Here is a 21,131-nt window from a genome sequence, read left to right on the forward strand (position 1 = left end):
TTAGCTCCCATAGTCTAACTGGCTTCAGCTAAATTTTACTCAGCTTCCCAGCCGTCTTCTTGGCTATCTTTAACATTTCCCATTTATTTGATCTGTATACCTCAACAGGGATCATCTTCCTCAGTCATCATTTTGATCAAATTATTCTTAACAGAGAACAATGTTGCCAATTATCTTAATGCTTCAAAGCACCTAATGGTTTCTCCCACCCTCTTTACCTATCAGTCATTTTCTTTTTTATCCTGTATCCAGCCTATCCTTGGGAACACCCATTTACTATACCCCTGAGTACAATTCCTTCATTCCCTTTTCTGACCCCTCTAGCATTTAAGCCTTTAACCTATGAAGTACTCTCCTCCTTCCCTATATTCATCCTCCCATAGAATCTTCTTCAGATTCACACATCTATTCAAGTCTCAGTCAGACCATTCACTCTTATCATCTCTTTTCTTTACCTTACTAATAAATTCTGCATTTGCTTAGTCCTTATGTGTATATGTCTGTACAACTGTTTATAGGTGTACTTTGTCTTAAGTAAATCCAAAGTGTACCTTGTTTGAAGTAAATCCAGTATATGAAATTCAGAAAGTAAATGTGGAAATTATTCATCACCTTAGTTTCATTTAAATAGGAAGCTCCTTTTGGTAAATTCAGAACAATTCAATGGCCATACTTTTTAGGTGCAGGCAGAGCTACTGCATGTTGTATTATACATACTCATGCCCATACAAGTGCATACACTTTTAGATTTGTATCCTATATCTCCCACTAGATATTTCAGGAAAATAAACACACTTTTTCTTCCTTTCTCCCCACAGTGCCTAGTTCAGTGCTTTCCACACTATATTATAATGTTTTGGGTTAGTAATCAAGAGTTGGCTATAATTCATTTTTTCCCTTAGTATTCTTATTAAAGTAAATAAGAGTTTTCTCTTTTGACAAATTTTGTGTTAAGGAAATCTTAAAGGTGACCTTTTTTTTAACATGAAAGTCTAGGTCAAATCTGAAAAAAAATTCTTCAAAATGTTAGAAATTTTTTAAAAATGTAGGAGCTTTCTTGTCAGTTTGAAGGAGATAAATGACTCTCCATTTACTAAGTGGCCAATTTCAAAGCACTTAAGTAGTTCCCTTGAGATCTGAGAGAGTGGTGGTAGAGTTCTGTGTTATTCTTTCCAAATTCTCTTCACTTTTCTAACTAAAAAATAATTAGGCAGTGGCAGTTTTTGTGGTCTCTGTGGGGGAAAAATGCTATATATGTACCCATTCATTCAACTGTTTGTGAAAACCAGAAAAAAAAATAAAACATTTGTAAGGCAGCTCTGTATGATTTTATTTGTGTTTTGTTCAGTGTTTTGTTTTTGTTTTTGAAATGTCTTGTATTTATGTGCATACTGTGGGGAAAAATCACAAATAACAATCATCTACTGCCCCCAAACTTATATGGATCCTGAGTTTGGCTGTTCTCATATGCCAGTGAGTATAAACCAGTTAATCTATGGAAAGGGACAGCAATGAACAGGGAGTTTCCCTGATGCTAAAATGTTAGTACCCACCTTTTTGGGGGAAGCATGTGCCTGAGCTCTTGATCATAGTGGTTATATACTTTGACTTTATTTAAAATGTTTCTCACACATTCAGACTTTTCAAAAGAAAATCACCTTTAATGGACTTCCCTTGTAAGGCAACAGCAGTGAAACCTTAAAGTCTTGTGATGGTGGTTGATAAGGATGAGAAGCAGATTTTTATTTTTAATTAAATGGAGCATCATTTACAAAAAGCCATTGTCAAAAATTGGATCCCACGTGTTGTAAATATCCATTAACCATTCTAAATGAAGAAAACTTCAGTTTTGCTATGTACAAAGGCCCTCTGGGGGCTTTTCTGGATAGCAGTTAAAGGTGTGCTATTTGTCAGTAGCCATTCTTACAGTGATTTAAAAACCAAAGTTGTTTTACAGCTGTGTTGTTACTGTCAGAGGTTTTTTTTTATGTATTAAATCGATTTATCACTGTTTGAAGCTTTGAAAATCTGCAATCTTTGCCAAGGTATTTTTTTTATTTAAAAAAACCCATAACTTTGTAAATATTACCCTGTAATATTATATATACTTAATAAAACATTTTAAGCTGTTTTGGTGAGCTGCCTATATTGCCGCTATAGTAGACTGCAAAAATATAATTGTGTAATTTGAAGGGATGTGAATTTTCAAAGGTTTAAATGGTGAGAATGAGACAGTGGTTAGAGGGGGGAGGAATGATTATTGATTTCTAGATATCATTACAAAATGTATGAGGGAGAGTTAATAGCCAAGGTGAATCTCCATTTTTCATAAACATAATGTATGTATTTACTACATTACCTCATTGTTGTTGAATGTGTGATGCTTATATTTGCTGCATTATAAAAATGGCAATGTTTTTGATCATGTTCCTAAAATAAAGTATTTTGAAGATCAAATACATCTTAGTTATTGACTCACCCTCATAAATAAGCTGGAAAATAGATGGAAATGGGGTGGGGCAAATAGCAAATTACAAAGGAAGAAAAAAAGTGCTCTTGAGGTTCATTTTATTACTCTCTGATCCTGTGGACTATTGGAAGGGATACTCTACAGTATGTCCCAAAAGTTCTTAGTGCAGTTTTAAGCTATTAAAGCTAAACTGGCTTTTTAAACTTGTACTGGGAGTCAGAAGATGTGGGTTCCAGTCCTTGACTAAATTGCTTAAATTCCATGGGCTTTAGATTCTCCCTTCTATAAGAGACAGAGGTTGGACTGACATCTAAGGTTCTGCTCAGTTCTGAAATTCCTGTCTCCATTTTAAAAGAAAAATGAGGTGAACTGCTAATGATTATGGGCTATTAGCAGAGACATCATGAAAGTTTAAGGCAGTGAATTCTTAATCTTGGTTCTAGCTTGCTAAGTCATGTTCTTCCTATATTCCTGGTCCTGTATGTGCATTTTTTTAGATGATTTCAACAGAAAAATATTTGGAGAGAAATTGTCTTACTCCTTACCTAGTAGGCAATTTAATTTTTGTGTCTGAGAACTTTTTCACTATCAGCAGGGGTGGCTCTAATGGAGCTCAGAAAGCATTTAATGGTCTACCTCCTGCCCTGAAAGTTGCTATGTGTAGCACAGAACTGTACTCAACATGATTAGAACACCCACAGGGGCGTTGGCCTTTTTGAATGCAGCTGAATTGGATTTTTTGGGTAGCACCTTTCAGACTCAAGGTATCAAGTATGACAGCTTCAGAAAATAATAGATTGTGATAACACTGATCATGTAGGACATGATTTCACCAATTACTCAAACACAGATTTAAGCAAAATTGGAAATGGGATTGAGTGTCAGAAGAAGGTGCCTTAGGACTCTGGCTTCTAGTTTTTGTTTTAAGTAAGGCTCATGCTAATCAGTCCATTGCTCAGCAAAACATTTAGAGCCTGTCATTTTCACTGCCAGAAAAAAACAAATGATTTCCAACTTAGAAGTTTCTTTTGATCATTTCTTTTGGGGGAGGAGACCTATGATTTCATTGGTCTTGCCAGCTACCAGGTGAGCCAACTCCCTCCACTTGTGTAGATTAGCAACTTCTACCAACTATAGTTATAGTGGGATGTGGGGGATGGGAGTACTGAGCTTAAGGAATTTGCTTAAGTATGCAAAGGCCTTATAGTGACCCAGGTATTCCTGACTGCAAGGTTGGCTTTCTCTCCACTATACCAAACTACATCTCCTTGGATTACTTTTCAAGACTAATTCAGAACTATAGTGAATAGAAATGAAAGGCCTCTTAATGATTAGAACACATTACTTAATAATTGAAGGTCTTGTTTTACTTCAGTTTGACTTTAAAGCAGCAGCTTTTGAATGCTCACAGTTCCAGGAACATCAAAAGGCAGTCCAACAATTGCCTCATTGAAAATGATGCAATTTAACTCGGTTGAGTTAGTCTTAGTTCAAAAACTGCCTAGATCTTGTTAGGTAACAAACAAAAAGCTCAACTCAGATGACACTCTTTTATCCTAAACCCTGCAAATAGACCCTTTTGTTGTAGCCTTTTTTTTAAAGTGCTATTACACTGTAATGGAGTTAGGCACTCTGGATAAATGTGGGGTGATACAAAAACTTCCCAGGGGCTTCTGTTGAAAGTTTTTGGTTTTTTTTTTGTGATGTTCAAAAGGCTTGCTTGTCATTAAAAACTGTAGGTTTTTGCATCTCACTTTCGTTAGTCAACAAGTACTTAGGGAGTCCCTGTTCTGCCAGACATTTTGCTAAACACAAGAGAGTCAAAGAAAGGCAAAACACAAGATCCCTGCCTCTGAGAAGCTTAGAATGCAGAGACCATTCTAACAGGAGAGACTATAAAAATAACCAGGACCATGCAGTAGATGGAAGTCCATCCCAGAGTTGGGAAAGCCTGGCCTTCCACCTCAAGGTGTAACCTAATGCTAGGTTATTTAACAAAACTTCTAAATTTTCAGCCAAAAGCCAACTTCATTGTAACAAATAGTTGTGTATGAAAAGTGCATTTGAAAGTGGGTTGATTGGAATGATTCCACATAGAAGTGGTATAATTGAAGCAATTCACTAGTATTTAGCACTATGGTTCAGGAAGTTCAGATCAGAAGAAGTTCAGTAAGCTTTTGTGGACCGATTTTCTAACCTTAGGTCACCATAACATTGTTTTGATTGGGAGTTGGGATTCTGTGGTATTAGATTCAAAAATGACTCCTTTTTGTGTCCATCTAAAGTTCAGACTCATTTGTCAATCAGTTAGTTGATAAGTATTTATTAAGCACAATTGCAGCATTCCGGGCGCATCCCTAAGAGACAGGGATATAAAAAGATATAAAAGACAGTCCCTACCTTCAAGGAGCTCACAATGTAATGTATCCAGCTTTCCAGGTCCTTAATCAGGTACCAGTCTACCTTTCCAGCCTTTATTTTTCCCCCTCAACATACTTATGCATTAAAGTTGAACTGCGTTCTATTTATCAATATATCCTCCATATTCTTCTACCTTTGGGCCTTTGCATACCCTGTCCTTTATATGTGGAAAATCTTCCTTGTATCTGTTTGCCTGTTGTATAATACTTTCCACTCTTTAAAGCCCATTTCAGATGTTACTTTCTACCACAGAGCCTTTCCCTGATCACCCCCTATCGATCACAATGTTTCTTCTTGGATCTCATAGAGCTCTTTGTTTTGCAACTTTCTAATGCACCTATTGAATCATCTGATTGTGTCTTATTCCCCTATTCAACTAAGTTCTATATGGGCAGAGATCCTGTTTTATGGGAACTCTACATCTTCTAGGAACACCTGCATTGAGTGAGGTACAGAAGAAAGAACAGAGAACTGAGTAAGAAGACCTAAATTCCAATCCACATTTTACTATCCTCTTCCTTTCCCTTTCTCTTTTGTCCTTCCTCCTCTGTTACAGGGGCTATTCACAGGCCCAGGCCTACTCTTGTTCAGAACTTTGACCTGTTCTGTGTCCAACCTGTACTGGTTTGAAGTTCACCTGTCCTTCAGCAACCTGATGGCCTACACTCCTGGTAGCTCACCTTAATGCTGAGACCATAAACTTAACCTGATGCAGCTCAGAACTCCTGATCTCTAACAGATAACACAAGCCTCAAATTCTGTCATAGCAGGGATTACAGGTGTGCACCACTGCACCATGCCCAGCTGTTTTCTTCATACCTTTGTGAACTGGGGTAAGCCGTTTAACCTCTGGTCTTCATGTTCCTCACCTGTAAAATAAGGGTGGGTGGGATTAGGTAACACCAGCAGATCCCTCTAATTCTAACATTGTGATCCTAGCAAATGATTTTTGTAAGAATGATGAATAAGGGCCTTCAATCAAGATCAACATCAAAATATCACTAGCAACTACCTTTTTTTTGTAAATAGTATTTTATTTTTTCCCAATTACATGTAAAGATAGTTTTCAGCATGCATTTTTATAAGATTTTGAGTTCCAAATTTTTTTCCTCACCCCTCCCCAATAGGGCAAGCAATTTGATATGTTGTACATGTGCAATCATGTTAAACATATTTCCACATTAGTCATATTGTGAAAGAAGAAACAGAACAAAAGGGAAAAAAACATGAAAAAAGAAAAAAAGTTCTCAGCTTCAGTGGGCTAAGCCAATAGAACTAAGCACATGTGCTAGCTTTCTGTGCTAAGTTTGACATTAATATCACAAGCTCCCACAATTGGAGGGCCACTTGGTTGCCTAGGAAGTGAAGAACTAGCCCAGGTCAAAGCACCTGTGCTTTTCAGAGTGGGAACAGGCCCCAGGAAGCCCCTTTAATTCCAGCTTGGGAGAGATAGGGAGACTCAGTATTAAATAGGTTTCACCAGAATGCCAAAGAGGTCTCGCTCTTTCACGCGCTCACGCTTGCTCTTGCTCTACACACACACACACACACACACACACACACACACACACACACACACACACACACACACACACACACACACACACACACCTGTATTTAAACAGATCTGATAAACAGAAAAAAAACTGACTCATTTTTCAGTCCTGGCTTTATCATGGTTATAAATCCTAATGTAGTCAACTGGAAGGTGTGAAAAACATTTCCCTTGAAAAATCCTTTCTCTAACCTAAAAACTCCTCCCCCATATTTTGTGCACAGTGCTTTCTAGGAGCATGTTTAGACCTGAAACCTACCTTTCTGTGGAAACATTTCTTGGCTTAGCCTAAATTCAGACTAGACTTAATACAGCTACCACAGGCATTCTGCCTCCTGCTTCAAAACAACAGGGACACTCCAAAACAGCTGATAATATAGAAGTGACTGAATAGTCTCAGAACAGATTTTTTCCCGAACAGCTAGGCCCAGAGGGATATTACTCAGTTGGTTGTAGCATGTGCTAATGAGGCCAGCATTGCCGGTTCACTCCCCACCTGGGATAGTTATCTTTGCTTCCAGGAAACAGACACACACACTCTCTTACACATACACATTTCCTCCTTTCAACAGTAACAGTGCAGCCAACTACCACACAGAGGAATATACACATACCCTATATTCTACCTCTAACTTCCTTTAGTGTTATGTAGCAAATACATGATTATCAAACTCTGCGGATGATGTTGTTTAGACATTCTCTGAAAACATTATTCACAAGAGAAAGGAGGAAAAAAAGTGATTCTACTGAACTGGAAATTTTCCTTTTTTTTTAATCACAGATTTGGAGCTGGAAGGGATCTTAAAGACTGTCTAGACCAACTTTCCCTCATTTTACAGATGTGAGAAACTGAGGCTCAGAATGGTCAAGAGACTTGCCCAAGATCACACAGGTGATGGCAAAGCTGAGATTTGAACTTAGTTCTTCTGACACCAAATCCAGTGCTTTTTCTACTGTAGTCAGTAATAGTCAATAAATGTTTATTAATCACCTATTTTGTGCCAGACACTGGCCTAAGCTCTGGGGATACAAAATGGGTCAAAAGATAGTCCCTGCCCCAAAGAAGCTTAGTATATCAAACTGTTTATGTGAAAACAGATTCAGAACTGAGGATACTCCTCCCACCCCCCACCCCCCACCCCACCCTCACCTTCATTTGACATATGGAAACTGAGCCTGAAAGAGATCCTTGCCCAAGGTCACACAAGTAGTAAATAGCAAGGCCAGGTTTTTTTTTTCTCTTCTGTTTATCTCTCCATTTTAGTTTCTATAAAACAGATTGCTTCCCTTTTCTATAGTTTGGCCTCAGGAATTTTAACAGAACCAGTGAGCTATATTCAGGCTGGCATGGTTGGTGCTAGGGCAGCTCTGTGGGGCAGTAGAAAGAGTACTGGGCCTGGAGTCAGGAAGAATTCCTGATTTCAAATCTGGCCTCAGATACTAGCTGTGTGACCCTGAGTAAGTCACTTAACCCTTTTTGCCGCAGTTTCCTCACCTATAAAATGAGCTGGAGAAGGAAATGGCAAACTACTCCAGTATCTTTGCCAAGAAAACCCCAAATAGAATCACAGAGTCAGACATGACTGAAAATGGCTGAACAACAATGCTTATACTGTGTGTCACAAGGGGGCCTGGGGTAAGAGGGTGAATGAGTACATGTTTGGGAAAACCATTCTTGTAGGCAAAAAAAAAATTCTCCTGCAGCAAGGCAATCAGTATTCTTGGATCCCATCCAACTTAATCTGTCAGGGATACTAGTGCTGATGACAACAGAAATTTGTTAGTCTTCCTTTCCTAGTTCCCTCCTAGGTCCTTTACTCATTAATGAGGATGAATAAGGGTTGATATCAAAAGGTGAAGAGGAAGGAAAACATGAGTCGGTATTCTTCAAAAGCATTAACAAGATCGTGGAGGGGGAAATAGAGCTATTTTCCAACTATAACTTACCCAGGCTTTCAAAAGGTTTGGTTGGGTTTTGTTTTTTTTTTTTAATAAAAATCTTTACAAGAAATGGTAAAGATATCAAGAATTCCCTAGGGTGCTGGTTAAAGTCCTGTCAGAGATTTAAATCTAATTATTAGCTTGAGAGTAAAGAAGTGAGAGAACTAAGCAAGTGTCACCCTGGAAAACAATAGCAGCCCAAGCCAAGCACAGCAGCCTAGTCATTAAGTTTTAATGGATAGTTCAGCACATTTATTCTTGCCCTTGAAAGATGGCCAGAGAGGTTACATTTTCTGATAATAGTTGGTGTTTTAGAGGAGTCTTTAAGAGTCCCAGGTTTCTTCCAAATGTTCTCTCCTCTAACCTCAAAACCATAGCACAAAGACTTGGCCTGTTACCCAGAGTTGCTACGCTGGCTTTGAATTTTTTACCTAGGCTCAAATACTATTTCTTCCATTTATAGTTAGACCAAAGACCTCTTTCACAGATGATTAAAGTGAGGCCTACATAGGTTAAGCGATTTGCCTGTGACTATAGCTTGTTGTAATGGTTAATGATGGATAGGAAGATGAAGTCAGGAAGACTTGAGTTTAAGCCCCACCTCTCACACTTACTGTGTGACCCTGAGTAAATCATTTGAGATTGGACTCTCTGTAGATGACCTCCATGTTCTCTTCATCATAAGTCTCATGGTAGTAGTATCATAGGAGCAATTAAATTGCCTAACCCTGCTCCCATATGAGTTAGGTCAACCTTTCCTCAAAATGTAGGGAAGACCATCATTGAATATTGATTGACTCAGGGGATTAGAGGCTCAGGCTATTGACATCACTTCCTGGTTGGCTAAGTACAAAACAGCTCTGAGGAGCACCTGGCACTCTTTTTGATACTTAGTGGTCACAATGAGCCAACTCAAGGTTGAATTTCACTGACAGTTTGAGGTGTCTATCCTTGCCTGCCCTTGTTGAATATCTTCATCCTGCTGTCACTAAGTATGGCTCCTTTTATTAACTGTAGGATGATGTATGAATGTCTCACCTTTCCCCTAATATCAAGCCTAAACTACCAGTAGACTGGACTGAGGAAGGAAGGTCTAACCCAGAACAATCCATAAATGTTATGACTGGGATTGAAATACTGGTCTGGCTTCAAATCTAGCATTCCTTCAACCATGCTGCCATCTCCCCTTCCTTCTCTTCTCCAAAGGAAGGTAAATTTGGACTGGCTAGATTCCTTCCTTCCTTCCTTCCTTCCTTCGTTCCTTCCTTCCTTCCTGTGCACCCTGAAGCCCATAGATTGGACAATAGGTCCCTGCCCAAGCTCCACTTCATAGCTGCCCTACAGTGAGTATCAATAGTAACAGTTTCTTTTTCCCTCCTAGCTTGATTTACTTATTTTTTCTTTTTGCTCTTTAAAAGGGCCATTCCCTGACTATTTCTTAAAGAGGCTATTCACTGAATGGGCGTTTCCTTCCTCTAAGTGAGTACCTGACAGGTTTCCCATTGCATCCTTGGCCATCTCCAGTCATCCTGATGAATATCTGGCCACTGGACCCAGATGGCTCTGGAGGAGAAAGTGAGGCTGGTGACCTTGCACAGCCCTCCCTCTCTCAAAACAAAGTCAAGTGCAAGTCATGTCACTATTTCCTCGGATGTCATGGTCTTCTTCAAAAACAGACAGATGAACACAACAACCACCACCACCCCAGGCAAGTCACTTAACATCTTTACCTCCCTTTTCTCATTTCTAAAATGGGTGTAATAATGTTTGTACTGCCTACTTTACAAGATTATTGGAAAGAAAGCATTTTTTAACATGAAAATGTTATGTGGATGTGAGTGACCATTTCATAAAGTCACATGAGGACTGTATCTCCTGGAGGCCCAGTCTGGCATTCATGGGCATTGCCAATATACTTAAGAACCAGTGGTCAGTGATAAGGAAGAAAAAGCATGAGGCCTGAGATAGGTATAAAAGTACATAGGTACAACTTGAAATGCAGTTTCCTTTGTTGGACCTTTGTCAGAAAAAATGTTGGTAAAGCCAGAAAAATTACATTAACATGGAACAGGACCTGTCAAATTTCAATGCACCCTATCCATTCACAATATTTTGACTATGTCTCTGATCTCCCAAGGCCCTCTCAAATACTTTATTTGAAAAAAAAGCCAGAGGCATGAATAAAGTGGCATCAAAGAAAGAAATTTAGGTAATCCCATTTGCCCTTCCCTAGAATGACAACACTTTCCCTAAACTGGAGAGTCTTTGGAATTCCCTTCTGCCAATATGACTGAGATGAATCATTCATTCATCTCATTGACTGATGATCTCCTTACTGTCTGAAGATCCATAAAGAACAAGCCCTTCAGTCACACTAGGGAAGATAAAAGTGAGTGCCTTAGGCTGTTTGGAAACTAATTATCTAAATAAACCATCATTATTAGATCCAGCTACATAGGAGCCAAGATATTGCAAAAATGCCAAGGCCTAAGCAATATGAACTCAAATATTACCACCTCTCCGTCATATTTACTGGTATCGATAGACAGTATGAGGCCCCTAAACAATGTAGTGAATAGAGTTGCTAGACCTGGGGGTAGAAAGCTTGAGTGGGAATCCTGCCTCAGATACACACATTCTGTGACTCTGGGCAAGTCACTTAACCTCTCTGCCTCAGTTTCCTCATCTGTAAAAGAGGGATAATAATTTCACCTGCCTCATAGGGGTGTTGTGAAGATCATTGGAGATGATGTGTAAAGTGTCTTGCAAAACCTCAAAGTACAATTATTAATGAAACATACATTTATTTCTAAAGCAGTCTGAGGGAACAAAATATTGAAACCTTGCTCTATACCAACGCCTCTTAAACTGAGGGTTGCTACCCTTTATGGGGTGGCAAAATATTTGGCAACAGTGAAAGGTTTTTGAAAGTGCAATGACCAAAAATTAATTAAAAATCAAATGTTTAATGAATCTGTTGCCTGTGTTGCATTGCAGACCTTCACTGCAGCCTTGTTTCTGAACACATAGGATGTGCACTTTGCATTGTGCATGGCCTCAGGACATGCTATGCCAGTGAATACTGTGAATAGGGTAAAGGGATTTTAAGTGGAAAAAGTTTAAGAAGCTCTACTGTATACATCCTTTTGGGTGGACAAACTGAAAAATTCAGGAGAAACACAAGCTATGAACTAGAAAGAAAGTTATCTTTGCAGGATGTAGAGCCATAATGAATTGAGTAACAAACAATCATTTATTAGCATCTACTGTGAACCAGGTATTAGATTAGGTCCACAGGATAAAAATATGATGAATGAAACAATCCCTACTCACGAAGAGTACTGAGGGAGACACAAAGCCATATACAAGTAGATACAGAAGGAATCTTAAGGGCTATCTACTCGGATTCACTCATTTTACGAAGATGAAGTGATTTTTTTTCCAAGGTCACCCAGCTGATATCAGAGCCAGAATTTGAAATTCAGTGCTCCTGCCATCATACCAGGCAGCCTCAATTCTCTTTAAGAAAGAGTTATTAAGAGTCTATTGTATGTGGAGAACTGTGCCAAGCTCTGAGGGAGGTGGAAAATCTAGCTGAAATGCTTCCTTCCTTCAGTTTAGACTCTAAAGGGAGTTTATAAACTATTCAAGTCAAATTAACAAGCAACAATCAACTAGGGACAGTGTAAGCTTCAGTCCTCAGTGGTGGGAATTTTATCTGACCTGTGATTTCACTGGAATAGGGAACTCCCAGTGGTAAACTCCTTCAGTCTATAGATCTGCACCTTCCCTGAAATTTGAAATTTGTAGTATGTGAGTATTCTTTTTTTTAATTTAATATTTTATTTTTCCCCAATTACATGTAAAAAAAAAGTTTTGTTTCTTTTAATTAAGTTGCAGGTTTTTTTCTCTCCTTCCCTCTGTTCATTGGGAAGGCAAGCAGTTTGATACAGATTATACATATGTAATCATGTAAAACATATTTCCATATTGGCCATGTTGTGAAAGAAAATACAGACAAAAAAGAATCCCAAGAAAAATAAAGAAAAAAATACTTTGTTCAGCATTCAGACTTAGTTCTTTCTCTAGAAAAGGATAGCATTTTTCATCATAAGTCCTTCAGAATTGTCTTGGATCATTGCATTGCTGAGAAATACCAAGTCATTCACAGTTGATCATCATACAATATTTGCTCTTACTGTATACAGTGTTCTCCTGGCTCTGTTTGTAGAGCAAGGATTCTTACAGACCTCTGGCAATCTGGTGAAGCCCATGGACTAGGGTTTTAAATGCAGATGATAAAATCGATAGGATTATAAAGGAAACTGATTTTATCGAATTTGTTGTTTAGTCATTTCAGTTGTGACCAACTCTGCAAACCCATTTGGGGTTTTCTTAGCAAAGTTGCTAGAGTGGTTTGCCTTCTCCAGCTCATGAAGATGCTGAGACAAGCAAGGTTAAGTGATTTGCTCAGTGTCACCACCTAGTAAGTTTCTGAGGTCAGATTTGAACTCAGGTCTTCCTGACTCCAGGCCCAGCACTCTATTCACTGTACCACCTAGCTGCCCTTTTATTGAAATACAGTTATCAATTAAAAAAATTAATGGACTCCAGGTTAAGAACCCCCACTTTAGAATTAGCGAGGAGCATTGAGAGGTTAAACGACCTGCCCCAAGTCACACAGTCAGTATGTGTCAAAAGTGGGCCTTGAACCCAGGTCTTTGTGACTATCCACAATGGAAAGCTACTTATCAAATGTTGGGAATACAAAGCACAAAACTGAATAATGGGATGCCCTTTACCCTCAAGGTTTTTTATGTAATCTACTAGATTATATAACATGTAAACCGACAAAATTATTTTAAGAGGAAGAGCATACTGGCAACTGAGGGAGGGGGTGGTGGAGATCATAAGGATCAGGAAAGACAGTTTGAAGAAATTGCCCCTTGAACTGATATCTGAAGGAAGCTGAGGATTCTAAGACATGGAGGTAAGGAGGAGGGAGTGTATTCTAGACATGAAGAGCATTGAGACAGGAATACTGGATTAGGGGGCCTACAAATAGACCAGACTGGCTAGAAGATAGAAGGCATGAAAGGAAATAACATGAAATATCTATATGATAGGGAGAGGTAGAAGAAACTGGCATCAGGGCCCAATCCTGGGAGCATACACAAGAGACCCATGTGGGCAATTTCATGAGAATGTGGATGGAAGGGGCCCAGCTCTCTGCTTCAAAATATATGCAGGTATTCTCTGTTCCCTGTCTGATTACTGTATGATAAAGAAAAGGCCTTTTGGTTGTTTGCTGAGCTTAAACTGAGTGCATACAAAAGAATCCCAGTGGAAAAATTCACTACTTTTCCCTCTTGCTGCCCATAAAGCATAAAGACAGCTCTCTAAATTCTGAAGGCCAGAGAGAGTAGGCTCTTACCTATGCTCCCCTTAAATACACACCAGGTAGGCAATTGCATACATGGCTCCTAGAGAAGCCTGAGTCTTGAATGGGGGCACCTCCTCTTTGTCTCTTTCTTTTCTTTGATATGTAGTGCCTTGTGAACTTTGCAAGGTCAGAAGATTAGAGATCCAGCAACAAGAATCCATAGGAGACTTTGCCTGCAGCCAAACCTAATGTGCTAGCACATGACTGAGGATCAGCCTTCATGACCCAGCCCATTAGTACTTCAACCTGACAGCCAACAAGACATTTTCTGCAAGCAAGAGATTTTCTTTGTCCATTGGCCATACAGAAGCAAACTTGATGAGATGAATACCTGAAAGCAACCACTTTAGATTTGAGCCCACTCTCCCCCAGGGACCAAAGTTATAGGGAGGAGAGTATGCCCTACCTCCTCCACACATGCATACATTGGTTCATCTTGTGAGGTCAGGGAAATGTCTTTCCACCACGTGGCCAACAAGAAGGAAAAAAAAATTAATATCTCTATTCGGAGTGTTTAAGTTCTGACTCAGCAGCCAACCAAAACACCTTTGAGTCATTATGCAGTAAGCAGATGGGAAATAGTCAGAGACACCTGTGAATGCTGTGAGGTGTAGAGACCCTCCCCTCTACGGTTTTAAAACTTCCAGAAAGAGGCTCATCAAATAGCCTAGTGCATGCTTACAGGAGTGGGACATCGTTGGCTGGTCCTCCCCGGTACATATGGAAAGGGAGGCTAGGGATAGATTTTTAAGAGTGTTAAGCCACCTGGCTGAGGAGTTTATAATGTATGATTTATCCTAGCAGCAGCAGAGTTACTGATGCTTCTTGGGCAGCAGAGGAATATATTCAGAGATATTCTTAAAGGAAGATTACTTTTGACATCTAGGTGGAGGGTAGATTGAAGAGGAGAATAACTAGAAGAGGAGAGTTCCAGGAGAGTGTTGCAATCCCTCAGGAGAGAGGCTCTGAGCGTCTGCACTAGAAAGATAGCCACATTAATAGAAATAAGGGCAGTTGCAAAAGATGCAAGAGAGTGGATACTGAATCTGCAGTTCTTGGCAATCCATAAGGTGAGAGTGAAGGACTGAGTCTTATTTGGAATTCCATTTAGGACATGTTGAATTTGAGTTACAAATTTTAAAAATACATGTTTTTTGACCTCACAGAGATTACAGCCTAGTAAAGGGAATAATAGGTACGCAGAAATAATTGTAATATACAACATTGTACAGTAAGCACATCAGAGAGTTCCAAAACAATGGAGAGAGAAAGTTACTACCTGGAAAATCAAGAAGTCTTCATATAAGCTATCATTAGGGTGATGAAAACAGGGTTTTGACATAGCGCTCTGATATTCATAGGCATAGTACTTCCGCATGGGAGTCCTCTGACCTGCTGTCCCCATGATTCCCTGCCATCTGCCAGCTTTTTATCATGCAGCACTACCACCCTTGAACTTTCATCTGACCCTAGACTCCCACCTCCTAAGGGTCCTACTTTCCCACCTCTCCAAGGTCTTGACTTCCCCTGCTGATGCATTCTCATCTGCTGCTTTCTCCCCTTCTATCTCCTCCTGGGATTATTTTTTGGGGAGGAGGCCTGGAGATCAAGTGTCCTTGGCCATTTTTCTGAAGGATAAGGCTCTCATTCTCCTGGTACCACTCTCTCTACCCCTTACTGTACCCCTGAAAAAAAAACACTGAATGTGTCCCAAGTAATGGAATTCTTAGTTAGGACTTTGACTCCATAGAGGAAATACCCTTTGAGTTGAAGGGGAGAGAGAACATCTAGCAGAGGGTATGGCACTAGCAAAGCATGGAGACAAGAGAGAACAGAAAATATGTGGAGCAGAGACAATAGACAAGTTTAGTTTGATTGGAACATAGGAAGCAAAGAAGCTACTAAAATGCCAGGTCAAGACATGACTAAAAGATATCATGGTACTATCATTTTGGAAGATCTTGAATACTAAGCAGTTTAAATACATGCATGCATGCACACATACATATATGTATATACACATCTATATACACATATGCATATATGTATACATAAATGTACATAGATTTTGGTGCTTAAAGGTTTACAGAGTGCTTTCCTCATAACAAACTGGTGAAGTGAGTATTGTGAGTATCCTTTACCACACTTAATAGATAAAGAAACTGAGAATAAAAGAGAGAGTGAATGAATTTTCCACATAGCTAAGAATCATCAAATCTGGAACTCCATACAAGGTTTCTGACTCTAAATACAGATGACTTTTCTATTACTTCCTTCAGTAAACAATAGTCACTGAACATTTTTTAGAAAAGGACTGAGGTGATCAGATTCATGTATAAAAATATTATTTTGATAGTTTTGTGCAAGATCTATTTGAGGGAGAGAAGAGAGAATTGATTGTGAGGTGCTCACAGGTCATGGTTGGTTTGGGGGATACTATAATAATCTAGTTAAGTGGTTGGGAGGGCCTATACTAGGGTGGTATCATGGAGGTAAGAGTTAATAGGGGTTGATACTTTTAGTAGTAGAAACACCAGAATCAAAGAATCAAACTGAACACCGAGGTTGTTAGCATGGTGAATGACAATGCCAGACAAAAATAATGAAGTCAGAGGGAGAGTCAGGGTAGGGGAAAAGATAATAATAAACTCCATTTTGGACAAGTTGAATTGGAGACACTAATGAAGCATCCAGTTGGAGATATCTGATAAGCTAGTCTGGAACCCAGGAGGTCAGGGCTAGAGATAGAGATTTGGGAATCTTCATAATAGAGTGGCAGCATTAGCTATGGTTTTGAATGAGATAGGTAAAGGAGAGAATGCTGAGAGAACGGAAAAGACTAGAGACCATTAACATTCAAGGACTGGAAAAGCCTGGGGAGCTAGTGAAGAAGTAGCTGTGTAGGTAGGTGGGAAAGTAAGAACACAGTGTCTCTAAAGTCACATGAAGAGACAGTCTCCAGTGGAGAGGGTGATTAACAATGGCACAAGCTACAGAGAGCTCAAAGAACATGAGGACTAAGGATTTGTGACTGAAAGGTGACAGATGACCTTTAAGAAAGGAGTTTAAATAGAGTGGCGGGGCTATACTTTCGCCAGTTGAAAGGAATTCAGGAGAGAGTAGGTGTTAAGAAATACAGATTTCAGTTTGTTGCTATTGAGTTGTTTGGCATGTCCAACTCTCTATGACCGCATCTGGAGTTTTCTTGGCAAAGACACTGGAGTGATTTGCCATTTCTTTTTCCAACTGTTTTTATATATGAGAAAACTAAGGCCAATAAGGTCAAGTGACTTGCCTAATAGATAGACTCTAGGAAATGCCCTATCACATAGCTAATTAAGTGTCTGAAGTTGATTTTGAACTCAGGTCTTCCTAACTCCAGGGCATTATGCTGCCTAGCTGCCCTAAAGAAGATTTCAGTTATAGACACATTCTTAAGAAGTTTAACTTTTACCAAGAGATGACATGGTACTTGAATGGGAGCAGAAAGGTAAATGAAGACTTTTTTTCAGGATAGAGGGGACTTGGTTATGATTGGAAGGCGAAGGGATGGATCTGCTGGAGGAGAGGCTGAAAATTCTGAAAATCAGGAGAATCTTCTGGGGTGGAAAGAGAATGAAGGTCATAAGTAGAGGGACTAGCTTTAATGAGGTGAAGGATACCTTTGTTTTAGTAACTAGAAGAAAGACGGTACAAATGGGTAATGATGCTGAGAAATTTTGAAGAACAGAGTGGGTCAGGAAACTCAGGAATGGGTGGCTGGACCTTGCCCTCCAGTTTAGTCCAAATTCTCTCCAACTATAGAGCTCCCTTTGCTGCTACCGTCAGCTAATTAATTTCAGATAAACCACTACGTTCCTCACGAAAACTTATTGATTCTTTATCCCTGCTCCCCAGGCCTGCTGCAATTGCTACCTTCTCTGCAGAACAATGTCCTTGTGACTCTCTTGTGATGCTTATCATACCCAGGCTTGTGTTCTAGTCATCTGTGGGTTGGTTTTATTCTCCTAACTTGATTGGAACCTCCTTAACAGCCGAATTGTGTCTTTCTCAATTTTTGTACACTCATGTGGCTCTAAGTCTGGTATGTAGCATCCAAATCAATAAATTTTTGTTGAATGGGAGAGAGAAGAAGGATGGAGGAGAGGAATTGAAGGAACTCACATTGATTGGGCTCAATCTTTTCAGTAAGGTAGGAGGCTAGGCCATCTGGAGTTAGGCACAAGGAGTAGGAGGTGGGGGGTGCTCTCATAAGGTTTGGAACAGTTTGTTGTAGGGAATGAGACAGGGAGTCAATAAAGGTAGAACAGAAGGATTATCAAGTAGCAGCAAGGGCTCAGCTGAAGACAACTGTCAGTTTGCAGTGGGTGAAAATCAATTTGATTTCATTATTTTCTCCAGGGCTGTTCAGTAGCTGTGGAGCAGAACAGAGAAACCAAATGGTGGAGATTGCCCAGGGATGAGGACTGGCAATTCGGGAATTAAGGTATGGATGGTCAGAGGGGAAAAGGATTCCTAAACGGCAACTACTTCAACATTAAAGTACCAACTCATGACTGGTTATGGACTTGAAGTCAAAACTGGGTATATGTCCTGGAAAAATTGAGGTGATTCAAGATACCTGAGATCATAATAAGAGCAAAGAATGGGATGATCAGAGGATCATAGATTTAGAAATGGAAGAGACTTGAGAAGCCATTTAATCGAATCTTATCATTTTATAGATGAGTAAACTGAGGTCCCAAGAGGTTGTATGACTTGTTCAAGATCACACAAGTAAATGACAGAGGAGGATGGGCTTACTGTAAATGAGAGATGGGAAAAAGTGAAACAATAAGAGGTTATGGTCAGAAAATAAAGTTTCAAAGTTCTGGATTTTATAAGTGGTGCTAATCCAAGAGAGAGAGAGAAAAGTTTAAAGTCTGTTCACACATACTTTATAGCCAGGTTAAAGTGGAACAGAGAACAAAGTTTTCAGGGTTGAGGATGTTAAGGAAATGGGTGTGGCATTTAAAATGTTTGAGAGACATAGTTTCTGTGTAATTTAATCATTTTATTAATAAGGTCAGCATGTATAAAGGGATGGTCATTTGGCCATCTCTCTTAGACCAAGGTCCCTCAGGGCAGTGGGCTCATAGTTTCTATGCCCTTTGAAGAGAAGGTGTTCTTGATGGTGGCAAATCAACTCTGATTAACAATTAATGAGAGAAAGGTACAATAAGAATTACAATGAGAAGATAGACTATATTACAACAAGGGTCTTGTGGTACACAATTTGGATCACTCAAATCTTATCAATTTCTGTATCACCTGTCTGATAAAAGGGAGGATCCACACTTTCCTAGACCTATCTGAGCAAACACATTGAGCAAGAATGCACCCATTAGCCCACACTTAGGATTTCTTTTACTCTCTCTGATTAGGTCTCAGCCATCCTGGCTGGGTAAGTATTTTAGAAAGATTTCCCACACTGGTTGTTTTTTGGATGAGGAAGTAGAAAAGGGAAAAAAAAACTTTGTTCCTAATTCAATAATTAGTTATGAGTAAACAGAGAAATAATCATTTCTCACAGAGTATTCAAGTTGTTAATGATATAGTCAGCTAGAGTATTGAGGACAATGCCTATCTTTTAGGAAAAGATAGAAAGAAAGATCAGAGGATGCTAAAGTAAATTAAAAATTGGAGAGAATTACTTGGAGGTCATCAGCTGATACTAGCAAAGATGAGGAGAGGCTGGTAAAAAATAGATTCATTAAAAGTGGAAAAGATATTTAAGAGAGAGGGGCAGAAGAATAGTCCAAAAGAACAATGTCTAAGAATGCCTAACTTTTCTCTGGTCCCATGATTCAGGCAAAGCAGGAGAACTAAGACTCTTTAGTGGAGAAAGTTGCAAGGGATAAAGCATCCTCAAGGGAGAGACAAATTTAGGTTGATAAGGGGGTAGAAGGAATGCTATTAGGAATATTTGAGGATGCAGGGAAGTTTTCTGAGACTCACTCAACAATTTTTATTAAGTATGAGCCTCTGAGTTAAGCACTTGGATTCAAAGACAAAAAAAAAGAAAAAAATCCCTGTCCTCAAGGAGATTACATTCTATCAGGAGGGACAGCATGAACATATACAAATATATACAAAATACTGTTGCTGTTGTCCTTCATTCTCACAAAGGACCAATGACATCAGGGAAATGATGTCATGACTTTCAAGTGAACTGGATTAAGTGAGGGAAGTGTACAAAGTTACCAACCTCACTTTCTCCTCTGGAGCCATCTGGGTCCAGTGGTAAGATATAGATCAGGATGGCTGGAGATGACTTCTTACAAAATAGCGATAAGCAATAGGAATAGACCAGGGCTTTTATCAATACAGTGAAATTCCAGAGGAGTCAACTCTACCAATACAGGAGGCTACTTTCTTTCTTTGAAATACTGAATACTTTGAATACTGAGTGGTTAATTGACTTGCCCAATGTCACACAGCCATATGTCTCAAAGGTGGGATTTGAACCTAGGTTTTCCTTTCTTTGAGTCCAGTTCTCTATCCACTATACCACATTGCTCATACGAAATATAATTTAAAATAAGTAAACACAAGATAAACTTGGGAGAAAGGTACCAGCAACTAAGAGGGGGTAGGATCAAGAAAAGCCTCCTGGAAAAGGTGATTCTCTGTTCAGACAGAGACTAGAACTATTGGACTGAGCTATTAATAGTCTAAGAAACAGACCAATTGTGTAGAAGTGGGTTTGGAGAAGAGGACTGATTGGAAAAGGGATGTGAGGTTGGGATGAGGTAGCATGGCCATACCACTAGTACCCAAGATAATCAAATTACATGATTGGAATACCAAAATCAGAACAACAGAAGATAGATTGGTGGGACATATTTTCTTGGCAGAATTTAACCAACAGAGGATGTTCCCGTTTAATCTGTCCTAGATGTCAGAGAACTTGGAACACTGGTGTTTTGGAGTGTGTCTAGGCAGGCTCTGACCTGTACATGTGCTGCTATTGACTGAAGGGCTTTTGCAGTCTCCAAGAAAGACAGTTGCACTAGAAAGCTTATCTGAGGGGTACACTTTCCAAAGGACAGATAACATTAAGATTTCAAGCATTTAAGACTGGAAGTTACAACTACCAGAAATAGTGAAGTCAGAAGAAATGAATTTTTAGTAGAAAAGAATGCCTAAGATCATAGAATTAGAAATGGGAGGGACCTTTGAGGTAGCCAGGGACCTCTGAGGCCCAGAGAAGTTAAGTGATTGCCCAAGGCCATATAGACACTAAGTGGTAGAGCCAGAAT

General features: G+C 39.4%; 1 protein-coding gene across 5 annotated transcripts in view; it reads left to right on the forward strand.

Annotated features, from left to right (window-relative positions):
• Window positions 1–21,131, forward strand: part of CD47 (CD47 molecule) — a 114,561-nt gene that overhangs the window by 72,056 nt on the left and 21,374 nt on the right. For all 5 annotated transcript variants that reach the window (XM_072614079.1, XM_072614085.1, XM_072614093.1 and 2 more), the window contains one exon: window positions 18,232–18,316. In XM_072614079.1, the coding sequence (XP_072470180.1) occupies window positions 18,232–18,315 (84 nt within the window). In that variant the 3' untranslated portion in view covers window position 18,316. The remainder of the gene's footprint in view (window positions 1–18,231; window positions 18,317–21,131) is intronic.

Source organism: Notamacropus eugenii, chromosome 5, assembly GCF_028372415.1.
Source record: "Notamacropus eugenii isolate mMacEug1 chromosome 5, mMacEug1.pri_v2, whole genome shotgun sequence".
Lineage (NCBI taxonomy): Eukaryota > Metazoa > Chordata > Mammalia > Diprotodontia > Macropodidae > Notamacropus > Notamacropus eugenii.